The 24,931-nt window shown below is 49.6% G+C and overlaps 1 protein-coding gene across 1 annotated transcript; it reads left to right on the top strand.

Moving 5' to 3' along the window:
* Positions 1-6,099: 6,099 nt before the first annotated feature.
* SRSF6 (serine and arginine rich splicing factor 6) lies at positions 6,100-10,888 on the top strand. The gene is made up of 6 exons (XM_082491149.1): positions 6,100-6,373; positions 6,659-6,807; positions 8,214-8,341; positions 8,573-8,781; positions 9,138-9,227; positions 9,348-10,888. Exons 1-6 carry the CDS (start codon positions 6,267-6,269, stop codon positions 9,709-9,711), a joined length of 1,047 nt encoding a protein of 348 aa, XP_082347275.1. The 5' UTR covers positions 6,100-6,266; the 3' UTR covers positions 9,712-10,888.
* Positions 10,889-24,931: the final 14,043 nt, after the last annotated feature.

The raw sequence follows: 24,931 nt of genomic DNA, 5'->3' as shown, positions 1-24,931 counted from the left end.
CCCAGCTCCTTGTTTCCCCCCAGCCCCTCGCTGGAGAGGCGGTGTGAGGAGCAGGAAAGGCCTCGACTCTGTGTAAGCGCTGTTCAGCAGTAACTAAAACATCCCTGTGTTATCAACACTGTGTCCAGCACAAATCCAAAACATAGCCCCACACCAGCTACTATGGAGGAAATTAACTCTATCCCAGCAAAAACCAGCACAACATGTTATTAACCCAGCAGCCTGCCAGCTGTATCTAGGCACTTCATATATCAATTGATTTTATATAAATATACATAGGATGAGCTGACATGACAGGCCTTTACATACAGTTCCCAAATTGAATGATACAAGAAATTTGGGTTCAGAGTGCGATTAATGTTTCGTCTGGGCAAAGAATGGATGGCGTTCCTCCTGTGACCTTCCTCAGGGGCAGGCAGGACCTCCACCTGGAGTGGAGAGGGAATTTTTGCTGGAGTCTGTGACCGTGTAGGAGGTGCAATAGTCCGCATAGCATCAGCCAGTGCTACTGAGGAGAAGAACAAACGCTTTCACAGCCCAAGGATATCCATTTCTCCCTGTATGTGTAAGTCCCAGCTGTATAAACACCCATTCAGACCCATGCTGGGTGCCCCTGCGCAGATGGAGGGTCCATGGGGGAATGAAACCCATTTGCAGAAGAGACAGCAAGAGACCGAAAGCCTCTAAAGCCCACGTGCATCTGTGCTCGGCTGCTGTCCTGAACTGGGCGCTTCAAAGGCTGTGCTCAGAGTGATCCCACAAGGCATATAAGGGTATTCACTCACATATTGCAAAGAAAAAAAAAAAAAAAAAAAAGGCAGTAGAAAAAAGTCACATCCTAGCCACTAACACACAGAAACAGTCATGGTCAGTTCAGCAGTTCTCTACATATGTGTCAGGAGGTCCCATTTCGGTCCAAAGCCCAGATCGATGCTGGTGAGTCAGCGGCTGGGCTGAGCTAGCGTGGTGGCTCTGAAGGAGCTGCTGAGGCACGGCAGATGAATGAGCTGCTTGAACAACAGCTCCTGGGAGCTCTTAGCATCTCCCGTGCCTCAGCTCACTTACAGACATTTTTTAGATTGTGCCGCGGCTGGATGACAATAGCCCCTGGAGCTCTCATGTTTTAACAGGTTGGTACAGCTGGAGGACTAAAAATCCGTAGGAAATCCTTCATTTAAAGCACACTGATTTACAGTGGCCTGTCTCTGAGACAGCACTTCTTTGTCAGTTTGCTTTCTTCCTCCCATCCTACGGAAACGAACTTTATCTCCTGCAATGTTCCTTGACCCTGAATTTTGGGGAAGAGGAGCCATGTGTGAGAAGAAGGGGCCCTTGTAGGCAGGGCCTGCCAGACAGCCACGGGGAGACCTCACACCCTCTGGTCTCCCTAAACCACCGTTCCCCACAAACAAAATGAACACGTGGGTACGGCCGCAGCGAAATACCCGGTGATGATGGGTATGATCACAGCAGCAAAATACCCAGTGATCAGAGTACCCAGCTACACCTGCCAAAGACCTGAACGAAATTTGCTCATGTTTTGGATGTGAATCCAGACTTGCCTTCCAGTGTCAGTGCCTATGGGATGCACACGAAGGAGCTGCGGGAAAACGTGAGAAGACCAGCCAGCCTGCCCATTTTGCCTCTTGAGCAGCACCCGGCTTTCAGAACTGGGTTCTCCATCAGCGAGACGTGACGAGGATGAGGTGATGGGAGAGGGGAGTGTAACAGAAACAGTCAGACACTTGACAGCAGCACCCCGAGACACCAGTCTTGCACCAAACAGCTGGTGCATAATAAATTCATGATATGCATATTTTATACTGTTTTCATGAGAGACTCACATATGGCCATACCCGCTGCTGGCAAGACTGGAGAAAGAACATGAATTTCACACCGAGGGTTCCTCTGACAACAGATTATAAGAAATAATCACTAGCCAAATATTAGCCCTCAACAAGACAGACAAATTACATGTGATACTTTTTATTGGACTAACAATAAAAGACCCGTAAAAGGTTACCAGAGCTCTGCTTCATATCTCAGAGATTATGATTAATTACAGACTTCAAGCCTTTGAACCGAGAGATTAGAGCCTTTCGCCCTTAGGAGGAGAAAAGATGAATTGTAATTTCTTCTTATGACGCTCCTCCCACCTTCCGCGGTGGAAGTGGTACGAAAAGACTGTAATACTTGTCTTCCTCCATTTCCCTCTTTGTCTTAAGTGCCCAGGAAAAAGCACCAATGGTTTGAACTACAGAGCTGCGATTCCCAGTTCTGCAGCGCCAGTTGATTTGGCAGATAAGGTCGTAAAACTAATGCATTTGTTTATCCTGGGTCCCCAGGGGTCAGGAACACACGTCCCTCTGTGTCTGATTCAGAGGCTGAGCCTGCTGCTGCGTGCGCTCATGTACGTCAGGAATAGGACTGTTAGGTCAAGGGCATAAAAATAATACGACATAACAGAGACAGGTCAGGGAAATGGCCTGGGACCACTGACCCAGAAGGATGGAGAAGATAATTGGTTCTTATGTGCATCTCCTTTGAGCAACATCCACCAGCCTGCCTGGACTGTGTAAGAGGTGAGGTTCATCTCTGGTCACTATGTCACCGTTTTACAGCCACTTCTTGCCTTCCAGGGTTACCAACAGAACATACGAGAAGGCATAAGACAGCACAGGGCTAGGACCACTACAGCAAAGGCTGATCAGGTACGTCCCTAAATGGCCTTGGAACAGGGGCAGTGTTTATCACTCTCTTTCTAGGCACCAGGCTGGTCCTAAGCCAGCCATCAAGCCCCCAGGGCGGGAGAAGGCTAGAGGAGGAAGAAACAATGTGAAAAATAGATAACTGATTATGAGGGACAAACGGTGAAAAAAGGGCAGGGGTGCGAGAATCAAGGATTTGAAAATGGCTTGAGGGGGCACTGGAGGGGACACGGAGCATGGCACCCAGTGAGGAAGGCACCTCAATGAACCTTTATCCCTGCTCAAGTACAGGAACAGAAAAACAAAACAAAGCTGCAAGATCCTACCGTGAATCCTCCCTCACTTTCCATGTGGCCTCAGCAGAGAGATATCTCTGTTGCCACCTGCCACGAGCTTTGAGATGTCCTCCGAGAGAGGGCCATCAGATAATGGGGGCCCTTGGAAGGCTGCAAGACACACCAGCCAGCGCTGGTGTATCAGTATCCCATGGAACATGGGACTTCACATCCTATACGGTCACATCCTCTTATACTTCTAAAAAGCATATGAGGCGCAGGCGCCAATACTTCTTTGGAGCAGCAGGCGCTGTGCGTGTGGAGATACCCGCACGGCTCCTCTGTCACTGGATGTGCTCAACACACGAACGATAGAGAACTGTTCTGCCCGTGTGCTTTACTGGTCCTGAACTGGGGAGGACCCCATTGCCTTGGGTCCAGGCGGCTCTGCTCCCCTCAGCAGCAGGATGTGTTGCTGCCAGTTAACAAGCCACAGCAAGCCGAGACAGAATCAGGCCACTGTCTCTCCTTTCCCTTCCTGGGCACTCCCTTGACCCAGCAAATCCATTCCTAGTGCCATTTGTCCCTTTCCCAACCCCCCTCTGTCCGGCGCTGCTTTGTTGCTTACTCCTTTCGGGATTTTCTCCAACCTCATGTTGTTTTGGCAGCGGGTTTGTCTGATTGTCTGATTACAGGAGGACCAACTCACCCGTGTGCTTTTTGTTTGCTACTGTTTGACATCCCAGCGCTCAGGATAAGTAGGTCCCAAGCTCAGTTCTCGGCATGTATAAGAACAGGCCAGCAAGTGCGGGGACTGTCTGTGCTCATTCACTCTCCGTGCGGCCCTTTGCTGAACAGGCTGTTTTTCATCCATTTCTAGGGCATTGTGCGGGGATATTCTCCCAAGAAAAGGCAGCGATATAAACACCAGCTGAGGTCTCAGAGCTCTGAGAAAGCACAGACAGCGATTTTGTCATGAAGAATTTATTTTTCCTTGTTGGAAGGGGGAAAGGAATTCCTTATACTAAGAGGCAGAGACATTGAAATGAGCGTCATCACCTACAAGAGAGCAGCTTTTACGGGCTGTGAGGGAAGTACAGGAGTGCAGATCTTTCAGGAAAGGCAGTTATTTAAGGCTCTGATCCTGAAGAGCATCCACTGTCAGGGAAGCCCTTAAGAACAGGCTTAGCTTTCCTTCTTATCCTTGAACTTCAGTACAGGCTTACACACTGTCTTCAACCGAGCACAGGATGTTTTAGCAAGAACTATCTAATTGGGTTGTTTCCAGCAAGTCTTAGCCTGCAGCTCTCCTACTCCATACATGCCAGCACAGACAATTTCAGATGAATGCTCATACCCAGGGTTTTTAAAACTTGGGCCAGTGAATCATTATCTTCTTATGAGAACAGGAGTGGAAAATAACAGAATATAGCTGTAGCGGGGAGAGGATGTTTATGATCAGACATTATAACCTGCAGTTATCTCAAAGAATCATGGAATCATAGAATGGTTTAGGTTGGAAGGGACCTTGAAGATTATTTAGTTCCAACCCCCTGCCATAGGCAGGGACACCTCCCCCCAGCCCAGGTTGCTCCAAGCCCCGGCCAACCTGGCCTTGAACACCTCCAGGGATGGGGCAGCCACAGTTTCTCTGGGCAACCTGAGCCAGGGGCTCACCGCCCTCACAGTGAAACCTTTCTTCCTGATATCTGATCTAAATTTTGCCATTCCCCCTCATCCTATCACTACATGCCCTTATCAAAAGTCCCTCCACAGCTCTCCTGTAGGCCCCTTTTAGGTAATGGAAGGCCACAATAAGGTCTCCCCGGAGCCTTCTCTTCTCCAGGCTGAACCCCCCCAACTCTCTCAGCCTGTCCTCACAGCAGAGGGGCTCCAGCCCTCGCAGCATCTCCAAGGCCTCCTCTGGACCTGCTGACCTAAACAAGTGGATTTTTTTTTATACTGTAAGGTTTTGGTAGGAGAAGTCATCCTTTAGTTCTGTGTATACAACACTCAATGGAAGAGAAAGAGGTCACTCACTGTTGTACTACACAAATCGAGCTTTTATTAAATGTGAAAAAAAAAAAAAAAAAGACTCCAGAACTCCAGAGATCTCCCCCGCTTCTTTAATCCAAACTCAGCAGTTGGTTTGTTACAGATTAATTCAGGGCAAAATTGAAGGCAACTGTGGTGTCTTTGGTGGGTTGTGTTACTGATATTGATGATCCCAGTACAGAAGCACTAGGTGAACGTGAGCTGCTTTTCGTGCAGCTGGGAAAAAGCCAGGAGTAAGAATAAATGTGGCCTTTTCATCTTAAATATTTTAATTTTATAGTACACAATATAAACACATTCTAAGTATTAGTATATAATATATACATTTGTGTCTATAATATATCTCAAATATAAAAATCATAGCATACACTAGGAAGTAGTGTTACAAGGCCCAGTAGACTGAAACAGCAGTTTTACTAACATACTAGGAGGATTTTTCTAATTCAGAACACATGAAAGGGAAACCAGGTCACCAAAATTGGTAACTTTGGGTTGGTTTTAGGGATTGCTCCCACATAACCCTGCCTTGAAAGCAGTGCCACAGAGAGAGCTCCCTGAGCTCCCCGGCCTGTGAGGAGCGCTCGGACCCCAAGGCTGTCCCCTGACTGACCGTGGGTGATGGCACACGGCCTGCAGACACGCTGCCAGGCTGCCGCCTTCCCTGTCAGAGCCCGCTCCCGCAGACCTAAGTGAAGCGGGCCCGGTCGGAGCCGACTGACAAAGCCTAACCGCCACCCGGCGGGCTGCGGCCAAGGGGCCACCCCGGGCCTGTAACCACGGGGGAGCTGGCGATGAGGCGGTCCCCGGGACAGCCCCGCAGGCCCACAGCACCCGCAGGCCCACAGCCCCCGCCATTGCGCATGCGCGGCCCGCCAGCGCCCAACGCGTACGCGCGCACGCGCCCCCGCGCATGCGCCTAGCTACCCTGCCCGCCTCTTCCCCGCCCGCTGGCCGGAGCGTGATGACGTTACCACAGCGTCCCGCTTCCCCTGCCGGCCTTGCGCCGTAACGTCCGCCGCCGGCCCCGCCCCCCGCTATAAAAGCGGCGGCGGGCGGCGGGCGCCATTGTGCTGCGGAGCAGGCCGCGGCTGTGGCAGCGTGCGGGCCTGGCAGCGCCGCTCCCCTCTGGCCGCCTCTCTCTCTCTCTTTTTCTTTTTCTCTTTCTTTCTCTCTCCCCCTTTCTCTTTCTTCTCCTCTCCCTCCCCCTTCCCCTCCCTCCGTCGCGGACATGCCGCGCGTCTACATCGGCCGCCTGAGCTACCACGTCCGGGAGAAGGACATCCAGCGCTTCTTCAGCGGCTATGGCCGCCTGCTCGAGGTCGACCTCAAAAACGGGTGAGCGCCGCCCCGCGGCCTGAGGGCCGGCACCCCCCGCCGGACGCCCCGCGCCCCTCCGCCTGCCCCCAACTTCCCCCGCCGTTGCCGGGCCCGGGCGGGCCGCGCCCGCCGCCCCCCTCCCTTCCCTCCCCCATGTTGTCGGCCGCTGCCGCGTGGCGCCCGGCTCAAGATGGCGGCGGCGCGGGGGGGAGCGGGGGCGCTGCGGCGGGGACGGCGCCCATTGTCCCGGCGCGGCTGAACGGCGGCCTTTCTTCTTTCCCCTCCGCCCCTTCCCGCTTCCAGTTACGGCTTCGTGGAGTTCGAGGACTCCCGAGACGCCGACGATGCCGTTTACGAGCTGAACGGCAAGGATCTGTGCGGGGAGCGGGTGATCGTGGAGCACGCCCGCGGCCCCCGCCGCGACAGGGACGGGTACAGCTACAGTAGTCGCAGTGAGTACGGGCCCGTCTTCCTGCGGGGTTACCGGGCTGCTGCGGGCGAGGGGCAGGAGGCGAGGGGAGGCGGCAAGTCGTGATGGAGGGGGACGGGACCGAGTCCCCTGGGGCTCTGGGGGGCGGGTTGGGGGGGAATGCGGGGGTGTCGCTGTCCCTGGGAGCGGGGGATGCCTGGTGCATCGCTGGGAGCGGGCTGTCTGCTGCCTTGGTGCTGCAGGCCTTTTTCCTGGTACCGGCGTTGCGCTCGGATATCCCCTGAGAAACTTAGGAGGGGCAAATACGCGAAGCAATTCTGGCCGCAAAATTGTGGCCTTCTAGAAGGGGTTTCTTGTTAATTAGAAGCGGTATGCTCTGCTAATTTAAGGGCTCCGGTGTTCTTGGGAGCATTTCGATGAAACAGTGATGTTGCATCACTGATGTTAATGAATAAATAAATACCGTTGCATAATTGGGGTAGAAGCACTCAGCTGTGAACTTTCATGTGAATGTTTCAGTTGAATATATAGAAGGGGTGGGGGGAGGTTTTCAAGCAGGAATCTGTTGTACTGAGTGGGGGATAAATATTTCTATGTTCAGCTCACTCGTATAGCTTCTTGAGCTGAGCTGTATAGAACTTAAGTGGCCTGGTACTGTAATAAAAAGTACTAAGGTTCATCTTTTAGTATTCTCTAGAAGCTTGGTGTTTGGGGGGGTGGGTATCTGTCTTTTTGAAAAGAATCAAATGTATGTTGTTTAAAATTGTTGCATGTTCAATTCAAACTTTTTAACAAGTCCTTGATGTTTCAATTTAAAAGTGACCAGTGGGGCTGAGGCTGTGTCCACTGAGGCTAAGATGACTGCCTTTCCTGATTGGCCATGGCTTTTCCATACATTGTGTGACCCTTGCCCTATGACCCTTTGGCTGACCTTACCGGAAGCCATGACGACAGCAGCCTTTTGCCATTAGACGCAGGGTGATGGTGAGGATTCCAAGGGTTAGACAAAACTGGTTAAACTGAACTAGGTGACTGTTACCTTGCGTGTTTTGTGGCCAAACCACCACCAAAAACCTCATACTGTGATGTAAGTACTTAGTGTAACTAGTAAACGTTTTTGTAAAATGTAGAAATGCATGTAATCAGTTAAGTTTTATATTTTACAATGTTCTGTAAAATAAAACTTAGCAAGGTGAATCTAATAAGGAGCAGTCACTCTCTAACAGATCTTAGGAGCACAGACTTGTAGGATTTTAGTCTGTTTGATTTGCCATTAATATAGATTATGGCAAAATTGCAAAGTTTATTGGAGGCTTAGAGAAATAAAGTCCTACTCCAGTAAATATAACTGTTTAACTAACTTTTTCAGAACATTTAGTTTTCTTCATGCTAGGAGACCGTCTAACTTTATTTCTTTGTACAATAAAGGTGGGGGTGGTGGCGGCTATAGCAGTCGGAGACAATCTGGAAGAGATAAATACGGACCGCCTGTTCGTACAGAGTACAGACTGATTGTTGAAAACCTTTCCAGTCGCTGTAGTTGGCAGGATTTGAAAGTATGTATTAATGTTCTACCACAGAGCCTGTTGTGACTAGCGGGAAGCAACGACTTCCGTTAATATCAATGTTCATTTTGATTTAGGTAGAAGTAATTGAGAAGTATTTGTGCATGAATGTTTACACGCAATTAATGCTACTTGCGTTTGCTCAGACTTGTCTTAAGCGAATGTTCTTGCAGAGCGTAAGCCTGTGGAATGGTTATGTTATTCTTCATCTACTCCCTCAAGGATTTCATGAGGCAAGCTGGTGAGGTAACCTATGCAGATGCTCACAAAGAGCGTACGAATGAAGGAGTGATTGAGTTCCGATCTTACTCGGACATGAAGCGTGCCCTGGACAAACTGGATGGCACAGAGATAAACGGCAGGAAGATCAGGCTGGTTGAAGACAAGCCACGGTCGAGCCACAGGCGATCTTACTCTGGCAGCCGGTCAAGGTAACTCTCAGGACGTGCCGGTCTCTGCGTCAAGACTACTTAGACTAAGAATGGGTGTAGGTAGCCCTGCCTGCAATGCTTACCTTCAGTTGGTATTTTAGGAATAGGAGGGTGCTTGAGAATGTGGAGGACATTCTTTTATGTCATACAGTAAAACCAGGTTTGAGAGTTTTTCACATGTGAGACATCCGATGTAATTCATTGACAGTACATCAAATCTAGGTGGGTTAATGGTACATCTTGATGTGGCCATACTTGTTTTTGAGAACTTCTTTAGCAGCTTTTCTCTGTTAGACAGCATAGCAGGGCACACCAGGCAAAGAATAAGGGACAAACTACACTTCATATGTTTCTAGGTCACGGTCTAGAAGACGGTCTAGAAGCAGAAGTCGTAGAAGTAGGAGCAGCCGCAGCAGGTCCCGTAGTGTCTCCAAAAGCCGCTCGCGGTAAGTGATACATTGTTTTCTGTTAGTCCAGGAGTTGCTACTTACTAATTGATAGATATTTACAGGTGCTGTAAGTACACTTCAGCTCATGTGGAATAAAACTCTGTCTCTTTTTGAAAGATCTAAATCCAGGTCACGAAGCAAAGACCGCTCACGTTCCAGATCTAAAAGCCGGAAGTCTAGATCAAAGAGCAAATCGAAACCCAAGTCTGACAGGGGTTCACGCTCGCACAGCAGATCCAAGGAGAAGTCGGAGAAGTCTCGGTCCAGATCCAGGTCCAGGTCTCGATCTCCCAAAGAAAATGGTAAAGGAGATGCTAAGTCTAAGTCCAGGTCACGGAGCAGGTCTCGTTCCAATTCTCCACAGCAGCAGCCATCTGCCAAGGCTCGTTCAGAGTCGCCACCCAAAAGAGCTGCATCGAGGTCCCGCTCCAGATCTCGTTCAAAATCTCGCTCACGATCAAGATCTAGTTCAAGAGATTAAGACTAGAACTCTCCTCTTACATTGCACACTATTACGGAACATTTTCCTACTTGTCAGGCCATTAGTGTTATGTTAGTACTTCAGAAGTTGGTTTTTTCTCTTGCAGGAGTGAATGGCCTAAGAACTAAGGCATGAGGGTTTAATTTGTATCCCAAATTTGAAAATACGAGATTGGGATGGTGGTACAAAGCAGGAAAAGTCCCCTTTTTGTAGAAATTCAGCTAAAAGTTTGATTTTATAGCATTTCCGCAGGAGTAACTTAACTACTCTTAAGTACAAAGTGGTTTTTATATTAAAAATAAACTGAATATAAACAGGCTTAAATCTGGGCTTTTTTGAAAGTATAACTTTTTTTTTTCCTTTTTTTTTTTTTTTTTTTTCATGGTTTTAGAACTATGGGTATCATTAGCTTCATAGGTTACAGCTTGCTACCAAAGGCAGGATTGCCTTGCTGGGCAGGTCAGATAATTCTCTGGTTTCTCTTAATTTGTGGAAGCAGGCTGCAAACTATATAAACCGGTAACAATACTAGGAAGATTTTTAGACCAGCAATAAACTCAAGTTGGAGCATTTGTGTTGTATCTTAACTTGCCAAAAGAACATTCCCCCCCATACTGTGACTGTATTAAAGGTAATAAAGGTACTCTGGAACCTGTATTATACAGTATTGCTGAAAAATCCTACGTTTCAAACTTGAAAGAATGAAAGCTTTCTGACTTTTTTTTTTTTTTTTTGCTTGAATATCAAGTGTCACTCTGTTGTCAGACACTAATGTGTCTCTTGGATGTGGTCCAAGTCACTAGTATGTTGTATGGTTTGTCAGCCTCTAAATACCTATTGGATATGAAAACTAGGTAAATAAAACTTGTCTTCCCTCCCTTTTGACTCATTTATGTTAACATTTTGCTTCAGACTAGGAGAACTATAATCCTATCGTGTGTAAGTCTGACCTTTATTGGAAATGTAATCTCTTTGAGCTAGAGTTCTAGTCTTAACAAAGGCTTTGCTAAACCACAGTTGCCAATTCACTTAAATTGTGGAATAGGACTCATCCCAAAAATTCCCCTTTATAGCTAAATTGATTTTTTGTAACATGCAATAGCAAACATTAGAACTGCCTTGTACTCTTTATACAATGTGTAGTTTGACTTGTATAAAATTAAATTGGTGACTCAGACTCTTGTGTTTATTGCGGTGTAATGGGGATTGGGTTTCTGCCTTTCACGCTGGGGAAATCGCAATTTATCCTACATACTTATCTTGTCTTTTGCTGGAATAACCTCTTTGTTTTAGTAAGGGACTTGGGAGCTCTTGAAATGCACTTGAGACCAGCTAGCCAACCAAGCACCACTTGTCCCAGTCCATTGTCCTCTCTTCAGGCATGACTGGAGGTGGAAGCAGCACCTCTTAGAACTTAACGTGTGTTCAGGTGCATTGGGTCAGGCACAAGGAGGGCATCAAGTGCATCTTCAAATGCGACTTCGTGTCAACGCTTCTTTCCTGGAATTCTTTTATGATCTAAACTTTTCTCTTGAAAATTAACATTTGGTTTCTTGCTGTTTCCTGATCATATGTAGCTTGAGCGTTTGCCTGTTGCATGCAAGTAGCCGTGCTCATACAAGAAGGGATCCCAGGAGATGTGAAGCTGGTTTTGCCTGATAAGCTCACATTCCTAACGGAACCTGAGTGGAAGTGATTACATGGCTTGGGTAGCCGTAAGATCAGGTTACTGTTGCTTTTGGTTTGTACAATTTTCCATGCTGTTTCTCTGCTGAGTGTGGAAAAGCAGCTGTATTTGAGCCACCAAGCCAGGCTTCCCCATGATTGTATAACTGGAGTCTTACAGATATTTCCGGTATGACTAAATCCACCCTTCTCCAGAGTGTGCTTAGTACTAAAATTTTACTCTCCTCATCTGGAATGAGGTGAGGCCCATGTTTAGTTAGTTTGTATTAAGTCATTTTTTTATTTTTTTTTTAAATGAAGCTGTTTTAGTTAAGGTGTATTTTAGTATAACGACTAGAACCATTATATACTGTAGGTCTGATCACTGCAGGCGATACCTTCTCTGCGTTGGATTGCAAATGGCAGGGGGGAGTATTGGGCACTTCCCCCACAAGTCAGACTCTGCAACAATAGTTTAATGCAGTTTTACAGCCCTAAGCTCCGCTTCTGGAAATAATCGCTTCTCTCAAACTTGAGACAAAAGCATTAATGTCCCCTCGATTTTCTTGGTGCTGATCATGGAGTAGGTCAGTTTGTGGAGAACTGCTCCTCTTTGATGAGCCTCCAGGGGGCTTCAGTGAGATATGTCACACTTCTCAAAACAAGAATTGAGCTCGCAGCTCAGTCGATTAAAAGGTATATATGCATATTTTCAGTAACTCTGTGTGTCTTTGGGGTAATAAAACAACGTGTTAACAATGACTATTTTGCACACGCTTGTAGATACTTGTAACGGCTGGTTTCTATAACCGATTTCCAGTACCAGTGTGAGAATGTCTTGGCCTTACAGTAGCCATTAGCACGCCAGTCTTGGTTAATGACGCATAGTGATGGTTTTCACCTACTATATTCTTCACTTTCTGACATGAGGTTGTTATGACAATGGTTATGTTTGAAGTCATCTTTATCCCTGAATTAACTTACAGGGAGGGCCTAGATTGGATTTAACCAGCTTGCCTGTAACTCCTTTAAATATGGAAGATTTCTTTTTGTGTTGCTGCTGCCACATGCGATGTCTCCCTTGGCTGCTCTGCAAAAGGGAAACGCCCCTTTACTGTGCAAATGAAGCAGGAATTCCTTGGCACGGCTTGCATCCTTCTGGATTTGTTTCCTCTGGAAAGCTAGTAGGATTGCAGTAGTGCCAGATACTGAGCCAGTGCAGTGAAGTGCAAGGCTTGCGATAACTTTAAAGAACCCACCAACAAAAGCCAAACGTTGTAATCCCTCTGCCTCTGTCAGCGCTTTTTTTGTAGGAGTGGAAGACTCTCGGTCTGGTGCGTATCTGTGATCACAAGTGGGATTATTTCCGAGATCTGTTGTAGGTGTTAGAAAAGCGTGGTTTGGATATGTGTCTTAAACTTCACAGAATAGTAAAAGATGGCAGAGGACTTGCATGCGTGCTGCGCTTTGCGGCTGTTGCATGTGCTCTGCATTGGCCTGCAGCAGTAGCAATAGTCGATGGCAAAACCATCTGGCGTTGTTCGTATCTCAGTTTTTGACCTAAGGGTGGAGCCATCTTTTCAAGGATGTGCTTTAGTATTAGGCCTCTGGACTCTTTTTTTTTTTTTTTTTTTTTCCTGTATTTGGTATAAACAATATAAATTTGTTCTTAAAAAGACAAAAGTGAAACATGCCTTCTCGTCAACTGTGGAGTGCAGGATTAATTTAAAATGTCAGTGTCCTATAGCGAAGAAGAAATCAACACAACCATTAAAAAAATAGTGAAACTTAGAATCTTAGGCTGCGTTTGGAGTCTGTTCAGAGCTTTTTCCTATATTTAAAAAAAAGCATCACTCCGTCACTCCCTGTATTTTGTTGTTCGACATAAATGCAAGTTCCGTCCTTAAATCCATGATTTGCGTGGTGTAAAATACCTGCTCTGAAGTTAGATGTGTGTCTCACTTAAACCCTGGCAGACAGTCGGAAAGTGTTTGTCCCTCGCGTAGGTGGTGAGTCAAAGTGCTCTTCGCGAAGCCACCTGTAGCCTTGGAAGCGAATCGAACTCTTCCGTGCGCCATTTCCCTTGGACAGCAGTGACGCTGGCTATCACACACAAATGGGGAAATCTGGAATGAAACAAAGTTCATTTTGGCTCAGAGTTTCTTGAGTGACCCATCACTTAAGTGTTTTGAACTCAGTCTCTGTGACTGCCCGTGTCAGGAGGTCATAAAAGAGAATTCTCTTTCCCACCTCAAAAAGGTGTTTTCTTCCATACTTTGGCTTCTAGCTCGGTGCTTTGATGGAGGACAAATCCCTAATGCACCTGGTCTGGTGAGGAAGCAAGCTGCAAAATGTGATTATTCCTGACCTGGGTGACTGACTCCAGTCCTGAAGCCTGACATGGGTCGTGCTTTAGGGTTTGGGGACTGCGGGGACCACCTAGCTGGCAATGAAGGCCATTTGGTTGTCCGCAAAGCCGGCGAAGGGGGCAGCTGAAGAGAGATGTTACCTCTTCGTTGATGCCGAGGCCTGGAAAGGCTTACCTTAGCCACAACGCGGGATTTTCAGCAGCTGATGTTACTATTCCAGTCCCCGCAAGTGGTTCTGCTTCAGCGAGTCCTTGTGCTGCCAGTGTGCTTTAACAGGCAGCCGTACAGGCCTGTTTCATGCCAAGCCGTCAGAAATCGTTGCTTAAAAAAGAGCAGGAGGTGGACTAAGAACACGAGGATTTAAAATGTGCTGTCACAAGACGTACCCTTTGAAACGGCCGTTGCCATGACCTGACTAAGAGAAAAGGGGTACAATGTGTTGGCTTGCTGTAAGCAAGAGCACAACTTTCGTGTTTGATGTATACCAAAATAAGTACCTCACCTAAAAATACTGCCGTGCGTACAGTGAAACTGTAATGGCTGCAATAGGTGACACTCCTTTTTCCTGCTACATTTCTACCTCTCAATGCTGCAGTTTTAGAGTCCGTTTACAATTGGGAGATTACTCTGTCCCGAACAAGACTGTAGCCGTCTGTGCGTGAGCGATGGGGAGGGGCATTTAAAACAGGATTGTTGGATTTATTATTCACATGTGGAATAACTCGAACTGTTTCCAGTTCCTGCTCACGTCTCGTTCAGGCCAGCGTTGTAACATTCACTGAGCATCCACTGAGTAATCACGTAAGTCAAAGAACAAAAGCTGGGAAAGCAGGAATTCGGCTCAGGAGCCTGGAAATCCTGGAAATTTAGCTGAGCTGACGTTTGGTGTGTCCTTGAGAGATGATGCAAAATGCTGTGATCATTTGAAAGACGCATAGTTCTAATGTTGTTGATCAGAAGGTGAAGTTCCTGCGACATAATTAGCAGATCTTTGCTGTGTTTCGCGTGCGCTTTGTGATGTCTGTTTAATGTGAACAGGAATGCATTACCTGAAAAGGTGAGAAGCAAAACGTACAGGAACATTGCTTTGTGTAGTGGCAGCTATTAACGTTTCAGGAATTTTAACTACCTGTTCGTGGGATCTGTTAACGTGATCAGCCCTTTCCCCCCATGTCGGGTTTTATGGTTAGGTGGGAAGAATCAAATAGCAGAACGTGGGCTCTTAACTCTCACAGCTTCTTCATGTGTTGTTATTTTTGCTAAATGTGTATGTAGATGTCAGAGGGGAAGTTTCAGTTGTTTCGTAATCCAATAAAAAATTGAAATAAACTGCTCTGAAGTGGCTCATAAACTTCTACCCTTTTAGCTACATCTGTCAATAACGTGTCTAAGTAGGCTGGATGAACATAGGTGCGCTCCTATATAAGAAAGAGCAGATCACAGGAGTTGGTGTGACCTCTACCACTGAAAAAGTAGTGGCAGTAGGAAGATGTCTGCAGGTAATGCATGCTTTGGGATGTACCTTGCAACAATTCATACTAATACTCGTTTTGGATGTGATTCTGGGTGATTCTCCAACTCAGGGGCTACATCCTCTCCCTCTGGTTCACCGAAAGTGACTTCTGCAGGGTGCTCTAATTTAGAATAGGTCAAATATTCATTTTTAAAACTTAGCAATTTTACTCATTTTCAAAGCAAAAGCTTAAGCCTTGCTCCAACATTTTGCCTTTGGGGAAGAACTGAGCACAGTGATTTCAGTCCAAAATACTGCAAATAGAGGAGGGAGAGCTCTGTGGGTGATGCCAGGGTTGGAGGCGACTGGAAGACGCTGCCTGTGCGCTCTTGTGGATGGAGTCGTGGGCAGAATTACCTGGGCAAATTTATTACCAGTGTGTGCAGCTCCCGGAACAGGATTATCCTGGAAATGTGAACAAGAAAAGTTAGTGCCATTAAGTCAGTAGGTGTAAAATGGATCACATCTCATCTGCTTGCTGTAATCACGAGGTGCAGGTGCACCCGGTCGAAGAGGAAGGTTTCTCCTAGAAAGGGGTAAAGTGCAAAAAGCTCTCTCCTGCGCAGCGTTTGTGTTCCTTGTTCTGCTCAGTGTCGGCGTCCTGGCTTAGCACCAACAGGAGAGGAAAATAATACAGCCAACAGTCTCTCGCGATGCCAGTGGCGCGACAGTGATGCTGTACAATTAACTGGGGGGCGATGGCAGGGTGCGACAACCGCCCTGGGGTGGCATCCCCTGTTCTGCTGAGCACTCTGGTACGGGCACACCGCTCAGCCTGGAGGAAGTGCCAACAGTAACTGGGGAGACAGGAGAAAACATTTTGGAAGAACCTCTCCATTTACCTTGTGTGGGTCTATTTGCTGACAATTAAAAATCGTTGCTCTGTGAGCTAAAAGTGTAATCCACCATTTGCCATAATTTAGGCGCCCCCTATGTACGTTTGACAAACCAGAGCAGAATTGTTTTGTAGTTCCCCATAATCAAAAGCCTGAAACTGTGGCGCAGAATTGCAGTGATTTGCCCAGTGGGAATAAAACCTATGGATGCCCATTTATACTCAAAACTTACTCCTCTTGCTTCCTGTTTTTAAGGTCTCCATCAGGCTTTTGGGTCAAATGCGCACAGGACGTGAGCGTGGGTGAGGACGGGAGCAGCAAGCACAGCCCCCCGCAGATGCTGCCGTGCTGTGAACAGCAGAATGTGTGGGGAGGGATGCCGGCCCAACACGTCCCACAGCACCTCTTGTTAAGCACAGCCCTGCCGCAGCCTGCACTAGTTGGGTCTGGTGGTATTAATGGCCCAGCCAAGTCTGATAAGCCACGTCAGAATAAATGAAATAAAAACATTACTAAGAGCTAAGTTTAAACAAGCAAAAGTTCATAGAATCACAGAATATCTCACGTTGGAAGGGACCCATAAGGATAATCAAGTCCAACTCCCTGCTCCTCGCAGGACTATCTGAAACTAAACCATACGACTAAGAGCATCGTCCTGATGCTCCTTGAACTCTGACAGGTTTGGGGCCGCTCTCTGGGGAGCCTGTTCCAGGCACCCACCACCCTCTCAGAGAAGAACCTTTTCCTCATGTCCAATCTGAGCTTCCCCTGACGCAGCTTCATTCCATTGCCTCCTGTCCCGTCGCTGGTCACCAGAGAGGAGATGAGCACTGCCCCTCCGCTGCCCCCCTTGAGGAAGGTGCAGACTGCCATGAGGGCGCCCCTCAGCCTTCTCTTCTCCAAGCTTGCCTATGGCAAGCGTAGCCAGGAACAGGGAAACGGTAAGAGAAGGGGAATGCTGTGTTGCCCTTCAAGTGACAGTTTCACTCTGCTCCTGAATTGAATTTATTTGAAGCTCCACTGCAGCATAAAAGAATTTATATGGGAAGACCTTTTTCCATACTGTGGCGCTGAAGGTTTATTTGAAAAGGGGGAAGAAGCTGTAGCAGCAAAGGAAATACCTGTTAGTGACTTCCCGATTTTCAGGATCTAATTGCTTCATCAGAGTCTCTGACTTCAACTTTTTTTCACTGTTAAAAGTGTTGGAGTACAAAACACAAGGTGATAAAAAAATGGCAGATGCTTACAGTAGAAACACAGCGCTTGTTCCCACGTTCCTTCCACTCCCACCTTCTGCAGGTCAGTGGGACAGATGATGTATAAGTGCCTAAAAGACACACTTCTTGTGTGGCCATCAAACACCAAGGGGTGGGCAGGTAGGCTGCCCTGGCTTTTGTGCAAGAGCAAGTCCTGCGTTTCCTCCAGAGAAAGAGTTCAAGTGGTCCTTTCGCTTCCCAGCGATCCTGGGGATGTTGTGTTCTCGCTCTCCCATTATTCTTCGAGCCTGCGGTATGAGTGATGATGAGGAGGAGAGGCTTCTCCATCTTCACCGGGGCAGCCCATGCCTCTCCCGCTCGGAGGAGGCCCAGGGAGCTGGTTTGGGATTTCAGGGAGGTGGTTTGGGCTCCGGGGTGCCGTTTTGGGGCTGCTGAGGAGAGGAGGACACATTGCCATCAGTGTTGCAGTCCGACCGCTCTCCAGCGGGGTTAGGTTAACACTGGTGACTTTAGAGAAAAAGCAGCTTCTGGCTTTCAAGCCCCCTCTCCCGTCCCTGTCCCCATCCCACCTAACCCAAGAGAGGAAAAAAAAAGTGGAAAACGGTGTTTCGGCCACCCGGCAGCCCCGGTGCGGAGGGGGGACGCTGGCACCCCCCAGCTCAGGGTGCCCGGTGCCACCCGGGGCTCCCCAGCGCGGTGGGGATAAAACGGGCCGGAGGAGCGGGGTGGGGGGCGGCCCCGGGGGTGGTGGTACACCGGCTCCGCTGCGTTGCCATGGCGACCCCCCCCCATCCCCATCCCCGCCAGGCAGCTCCCCGAAATCCTGCGGCGGGATTACACACCGCCACTGCGGCGTGGAGGCACACACGGGTTGCCATGGCGACGGCGCTCATTAAGTGCATGCATTTTCACCCTGCCCAATTACCGCCCGCCCCCCCCCCCCCCCCCTCCGTATCCCCCCCCCTCAGTCCCCACTTCCCCCTCGTACCGCCCGGCCCAGCGCCCCTCCCGCCCCGGTGCGGCCCCTACTCCCAGCCCCGCCAGCGCCGGGCCGGGCCGGGGCCGGGCCGTGCGGGCTCTGCCGCCGCCGCCGCGGCCCAGCCCTACGGCGGGCTCTGCGCAGCGCAGGCCGGGCCCGCTGCGGCTCAGAGCAGCGCCCTGGCCGGGCCCCAGCCGGCGGGCCCCGCCGCGGAGGTAAGGAGCGCGGCCGGGCACTGCCCGCCCCGCGGGGGGAGCCGCTTCCCCCCCGCCTTTGGGGCGAGGCCCGGGCCGGGCGAAGGGGGCCGCGGCCTGGCCGGGGATGGGATGGGATGGGATGGGCGCTCCGCGCCGCCCCCTGCAGCCGGGGCGGCCCCGGGCCCGGCGGGGGAGGGACGCTCCGCCATTGCCGCCTTTTATCCAAAGCCACCCCGGGCTGGCGGGGACGGGGGACGAGGGGGCAGGGCCGGCGGCGCCGCGGCCCGGCCCGGCCCGGGGAGGGGAGGGGGCGGCGGGGAGCAGAGCGGGCCGGGCCGGGCCGGGGGCTGCCCCCCCTGCGCCCCGCCGCGGGGGACGGTTTAGGTCTGTCAGGTTGATGTGCGGCAAAGTATTTTTTTCCTCAAGGCAAGCCGCTACGCCCAAAGGTGGAGGATATCTTACCAAAAAAATGAAAAAAAAAAAAAAAAAAAAAAGGTGTAAGTGCATATCTTCTTTGGATAAGTTCTGTACTGGTGTGGCTGTGGGTCCCACTGGGCGGACTGGTCCCCGCTGGGTGTGTGTGGCACGAGGCGCTGCCCAGGCCTGACCCAGCGGTGTCCAGCAGAGACACGGAATGGAGCTCTTCTCCCCTGTCTTTCCTGAGGGATCCTTTCTGGGACACACAGAGGTTGGAGGCCTCTTCCAGGGTGGACACTTGACCATGTTCCTTGTGGTGTTTCTCAACGTGAGTGTGTGCTCATCACGTGAGTGTGTGCTGTCCTGGAACCGCTGCAGTCCTTGCAAGGGTCCTGTAGCATGGAGGGCTGCAGTCCAGCCTGGCGGGACATGGGACATGCAGCCCAGGCTACCGAGAGGTTGCTCCACATGGTCTAGGACAGGTTCTGGATTTATTTCTTCGTTAGAAGATAAAAGACTGGGCATTTTGAAGTATTTCGGGATCGTGTATCGATCCTCTTTGGACGTTTCCGCCTGCTTATAAGTGTAACTTTTACTTGTGGAAAAATCTGTGTTATGCCCTAACTCTGTGCGGGGCTGGTGCTGCAGCAGGGCTGGCGCTCTCAGCAGGCAGTGGCTTACGGGAGCAGAGCGGGAGGTGGGGTGTGGGTGTCCCCTTTGTGCCTCTCTCAGCAGTGGCAGGGGGTCTGCGCCCAGTCGGAGCTGCCCAGGCTTCAGGCTGTCTTCTGGCCTTGGCATTGAGCTTGGATGGTGTCACCTTGAGCCATTTGGGGTGGCACATGGTAACCGCTTGTTCGCCCCACCTGTGGGTCTGAGCAGATCCACAGGCCCAAGACGTAGTCCCGGTGGCAGTGACGCTCCTGGGGAGGGCAGGTAACACCCAGCCCAAGTGTCTCTGCCTTGATAGCTGTGTTTGAACCTAAAGCTGAAGGTAGCTTGCTGCACTCTTGCCCTTCTCCCTCCGATCTCTCTCTTCACAGAATCTATTCACTATTTTGAAATGTACAACAAGAACAGCCTCTTACTGCACAAAAGGATGTTTCATCCTGGTTTGTGATGTTGATAAATACCGCAGTCCATTCCAAACCTCACCACACACTGCAACAGAACCTAGGAGGGCTTTGTGGCCCCTGGTTTATTCCAGAGGGTTTAAAGCACAGTCAGATTTGGAAGGGGTGTGTGTGTTTGCCTTTTCTGCTGGGCACCTGCATGTGCAAAGGGTGTGACTGACTCTGCTCATCTGTGTATATGGAATAAATACTTTCTGCTGTGCCGTTAGCCTGCCCTGGGCAATGCCAGAAGACAGGGGAAGATCCAAGAGAGCAGCTCCCAGCCCACCATGTCTCTGCAGTGCTCTGGTGTACCTCTTGCAGTTTTAGCATGATCCCAGCTGGTGCTTCTTCTTAAAGGCTCGATTTTGCCACTGGAGGTAATTAATAACCTATACATCAGCTGTTGATAAAGATGGGGAAGTTCTCTGTTATGGCTAATGAAATACCTGAAAAAAATAATTCACAGAATCACAGGCTGGTGGAGGTTGGAGGCACCTGCAGAGGTCACCTTGCCCAGCCCCCTGCTCCATCAGGGCCACCCAGAGCAGCTGCCCAGCACTCTGTCTAGGCGGCTTTTGAGTATCTTCATGGATGGAGACTCCACCAACTCCCTGAGCACCCCGTGCCAGTTCTTGGTCACCCTCACAGTGGAAAAGCATTTCCTGATGTTGAGAGGGACCCTCCTGTGTGTCAGTTTGCCTCTCCGGTCCTGTCCCTGGGCACCACTGGGAAGAGCCTGGCTCCGTCCTCTCCACACCCTCCCTCCAGCTATTGATGAGATCCCCCTGAGCCTGCTCTGCTCCAGGCTGACCCGTCCCAGCTCTCTCAGCCTGGAGCAGAGCAGAGATGCTCCAGTCCCTTCATCACCTTCATGGCCCTTCGCTGGACTCTCTCCAGTATGTCCCTGTCTCTCTGTACTGGGGAGCGCAGCACTGGACCCAGCACTCCAGGGGTGACCTCATCGGTGCTGAGCAGAGGGGAAGAACCCCTCCCTCCCCCTGCTGTGACACTCCTCCTAAGGCATCCCAGGACACCGTTTGCTGCCTTTGCTGGCTTATGGTCGACCTGGTGTCCACCAGGACACTCAGGGCCTCTTCTGTCAAGCTTTAGCTTTCCAGCTGGGTGGCCCCCAGCATATCCCAGGGCAGATTTCAGGAATATTTAAAAACCTGAGAAGCCACAAAGCCAATAAACACGTTAATATTGTTTGAAATACAGTTATTTGAAGCCAATTTTGTGGTGAAAAGAAACACATATTTTGACCAGACTGTGCTTTCTAAAGTGCTGACGGAGCTGTACAATGTCTCTGTGCTGGGAACTTATTTTCTCCGTGCTCCTCTGTGGCCTGTTGCATGCGGCATATCCCTCCTCTTTCCAAACATCAGATCATTCCCTGGCTGTGCTGTGGTTTTGCGAGAGGGCGGGTGTGAGACTGTGGCAGAGTTGGAGGCTCATTTGCATAGGAACCGTAGAAATGCTGGCTTTCCAAGCCCCTGTGCCACTGGTCCAAAGCTCTGGTGTGCCAACACCCAGCGATTCTTGTTTGATGAGCTAGAAACTTTGCGAGCGGCCGAACCAGTGAAGCCTCGTTGCCTTAAAACGTGTGTTTTGGGGCCAGTTTCCTCTGCTCCTGTGAATATGTGTGCACATATCAGCTGTCCCTGGCCACAATGTGGTGCTCAAGAGATCCAGCCTGCGCTCCAGGATGATGCCCTCCCCTGCCAGGTGAGGGGCAATGCAGAGACCGCGTTCTCTGTGCAGATACTTGGTTTTCCAAACTTGAAGGTTTTACTCTGATAGAGACCACTGTTACAGAGACATCTAATCTTGCTGTCAAAACTGGTTGAAATAGGCTGGCGGGGTCTGACTGCAGACAGATGGCCATATGCACCCACACATGGAGAACATGATTGCAAGAACTGCTTTACTGGAGCAAAGCAGGCCACGAAAGAGAGTGCCCCTGGATGAAAGTTGTCTTGAAAATTTCCTCCTTCCAGCCAGCATGTCGTGGTGGTCTCTGGAGGGACCACAGTGTACGTGTGGCTGGGGTTTCCTAGGGTGGCTTTTCTCCTTTCTGGCTTCTCCAGAGTGGGACCCCGAGTGGGCTGTCCCTCGGAGGAGTGGGTGTACAGAGTTTTAGGTCCCTGTAGATGTAAAGGAAAGACTGAATGGCAGGCTTGTTGGGGAGTAGGGCTGACCTACACCCTCTGGAAGACATATGGAATTACACTCAATACCAGGAAAAATGGAGAACTCAGAGCCTCACTGATAAGTCCAAAATAGCTTTCACCTCTACAATTGCTTGTCATTTTAAAATCTAGATGGTGGGATTTTTGAAAGCTGCTAAGTATTGGCCTAATTATGGTCCTGTCGGGGCGGGCAGAGGTTTATCAGATGGCACTGGGGCCAAAAGCTTTTTAAGATCCCAACTAAATAAAAAATTTAGAAGATAAATAAACTTTTTGTTCATCATCTAGAGCAGTCACCAGAAAGGGATCGTGTTAGTTTGTTTTGCTAGTTATGCTAATTTGCAGGAAGTATGGTTTCCATCCTGGGAGGTTTTCAAGACCAGACTGGATAAAGCCCTGAGAAACCTGGTCTGATCCCATAGCTGACCCTGCTGTGAGCAGGAGGTTGGACTAGAGACCTCCTGAGGTTCTAATAATCCAGCCTGAATTATCCTGTAATCCTTAATGGGTCATACTAGAGCTTGCAGGAGACCTCTTAAAGTGATCTCTGGGGTGGTGGTACCTGCCCGGGATCTGGCTCCATATGCTGAAGCAACCAGACTTGTCTCAGCCATGGGCATCCTCTCCCTGACATCTGTCAGAGGCCGTTGTTAAAGGGGATGTGTGTCGGTGTCTTTCTCCTGATGTGACAGGGCAGATCATAGCTGTGGCTGTGCTCCTTTACAGAGATGCTTGTTCTCTCCTTTTCCTCAGATGCTGCTCCTCACCTGAGATATTTCAGAGCAGGTTGGGCTTCCAGGGGGGTTTCTGCCAGGATTTTGAAAACTCTGAGCTGCAAACAATGTCTCCCATCCCGATTCTCACCCCTCTGGGTTGGGGATGGAGCTCTGCAGCCCGGGTGTTGTGTCATGGCCACACCTGTCCCACCAGCAAGGCTCCAGAGCATTGAGAAGCAGTGGTCCAGAGCAGTGCTCTGGGGCTTGGGTCTGTTTGTGCGGGGGTTATCTTGGAAATCCTGAGTTAAAAGTTTAACAATGGTTGATGTGAGCAGTGTTGGTGGTAAATTGCTGTCTAACACTATGGAAGCCCTTGACAAGAGGTGGGAGAACCCTGGGAGTCGCTGGGTTTCAGCTGTGGCAATGGTGTGCTTGCAAGTTCACACCAGCAATGTTCTTGCTGCTCACGTGTGGCCTTGGAATAGCTTTGGGCCCATCTCCCCCCATGGATCTTAAAAGGAGAAAAATGTGGCTTGAGATGTCTGTAAGCATAAGGTTTTGTGGTGTCCAGGACCTCAGAGTCTGCTCCCCTGTGGAAAGGAGTAGGACACATGCTGGGGGAGTTGTTTGCAGAATTTGTTCTCCGTATATGCTCAGTGGTCAGGAGTTGGGGCAAGGTGTAACGGGAAGGTTACCACCAAGAAAGAGGTTGCTCTGGCCAGAGGTGCCAGGGGAAGCACAGACACTGCTGCTGTGGAGCAGATAAGAAGAAAAGGAGTGACAGTTTGTTGTAGGGCCAGGCTGTGGGCTGGATGGGCTCCTCTGCCTCCCTCAAGCTCCTTGGAGGGCTCCTGACCTTCTGAGCTGGACTGCCCAGCTGTGGTGTGGTGGGGGGAACATGCCCTTTGCTGCAGCGAGGCCTTTCCCAGGAGGTTGTTAGAGGAGAGATTGTGTGGAGGTTGAGTTCTAAATCTCAGTTGTTTAGTTCTTCAAGTTTAAGGAATAGCACCGCAACCCATAATCCAAATTCCCACGACAATTCTGTTTACCCTGAACACATAAGGCACGGGAGAACCAGTCTCAACGGCATCACCTGGCAGCCCCGCAAGGCTTTGGAGAGTGTTTGACGCGTGATAATTACTGCTGGTTGTTTCCTGTGCAATTATTTGCTACTGTGTTCACATCATAGACTGCTGTACGGAGATGAGTTTGAGCATCACCCAGCTTTGACACTGGATCTAGTTATTTCTCTTCCTTTCTAGGCACTTCCAGTCCCAAGTTCTGTTTAAACAAAACCAAAAGCCAATAGTTCACACAAAATGAGGAGTTGTCCTTGAAACATTTGACCCAAGTGATGACTCAAAAAAAAAAATCAGATTTAAGTGCCTGAGAAAGCAGATAGGTTCCTAGGTGGAAGCACCAAGACAGGTTGGCTGCCCAATTCGTTTTGGCTTTCAGTTGGAGTCTGATGTCCAGCTGTGTTATGCAGTTCCTTCAGTTCTCCTGACACTTAACGGCCTTTCTGACGTTGCACCTGGAGGGCCTTAAAGGTCCATACTATTTGTCAGTTGAACATCAGGTATTTTTGATCACAAACCTGACAGCACTGTAAGAGAGAGGAGGAAGTAGATCTTCCCCTAAAGTGAGCGCACCATCCCACTTTCTACCCTCTGGTTGTAACATCTTGATCTTAATGTCTCAGGTTTTAAAAGTCCAGATTTTACCCTTTGTAGCCAAATTCGTATTTAACCATGCTTCACTGAAATGGTCATCCTGTTTTCCACATGGCTGTCTTCTCTTTCAAATTCAGGTATGCATCAAAAGCAATCAAGACATGACCGTAGTCCCCTACTTAGCCCCATAGCAGCCCCACCTCTTTCCTGACACCAAGTGCTTTGAAGAGGGTGTGGGAAACAGGGCAGGTCCCAAATCCTTCCCCAGCCTCCAGCAGTCTCTGGGACACTTGGACCATCATTTTCAGTAGGCATAGAGAGATCCGCCTTCCCTGAG

This window comes from Vanellus vanellus, assembly GCF_965231255.1.
Source record: "Vanellus vanellus genome assembly, chromosome: 15".
In the NCBI taxonomy this organism is placed as follows: domain Eukaryota; kingdom Metazoa; phylum Chordata; class Aves; order Charadriiformes; family Charadriidae; genus Vanellus; species Vanellus vanellus.
Note: the sequence above shows the minus strand (reverse complement) of the source record. Positions and strands in the feature narration are given on the sequence as shown.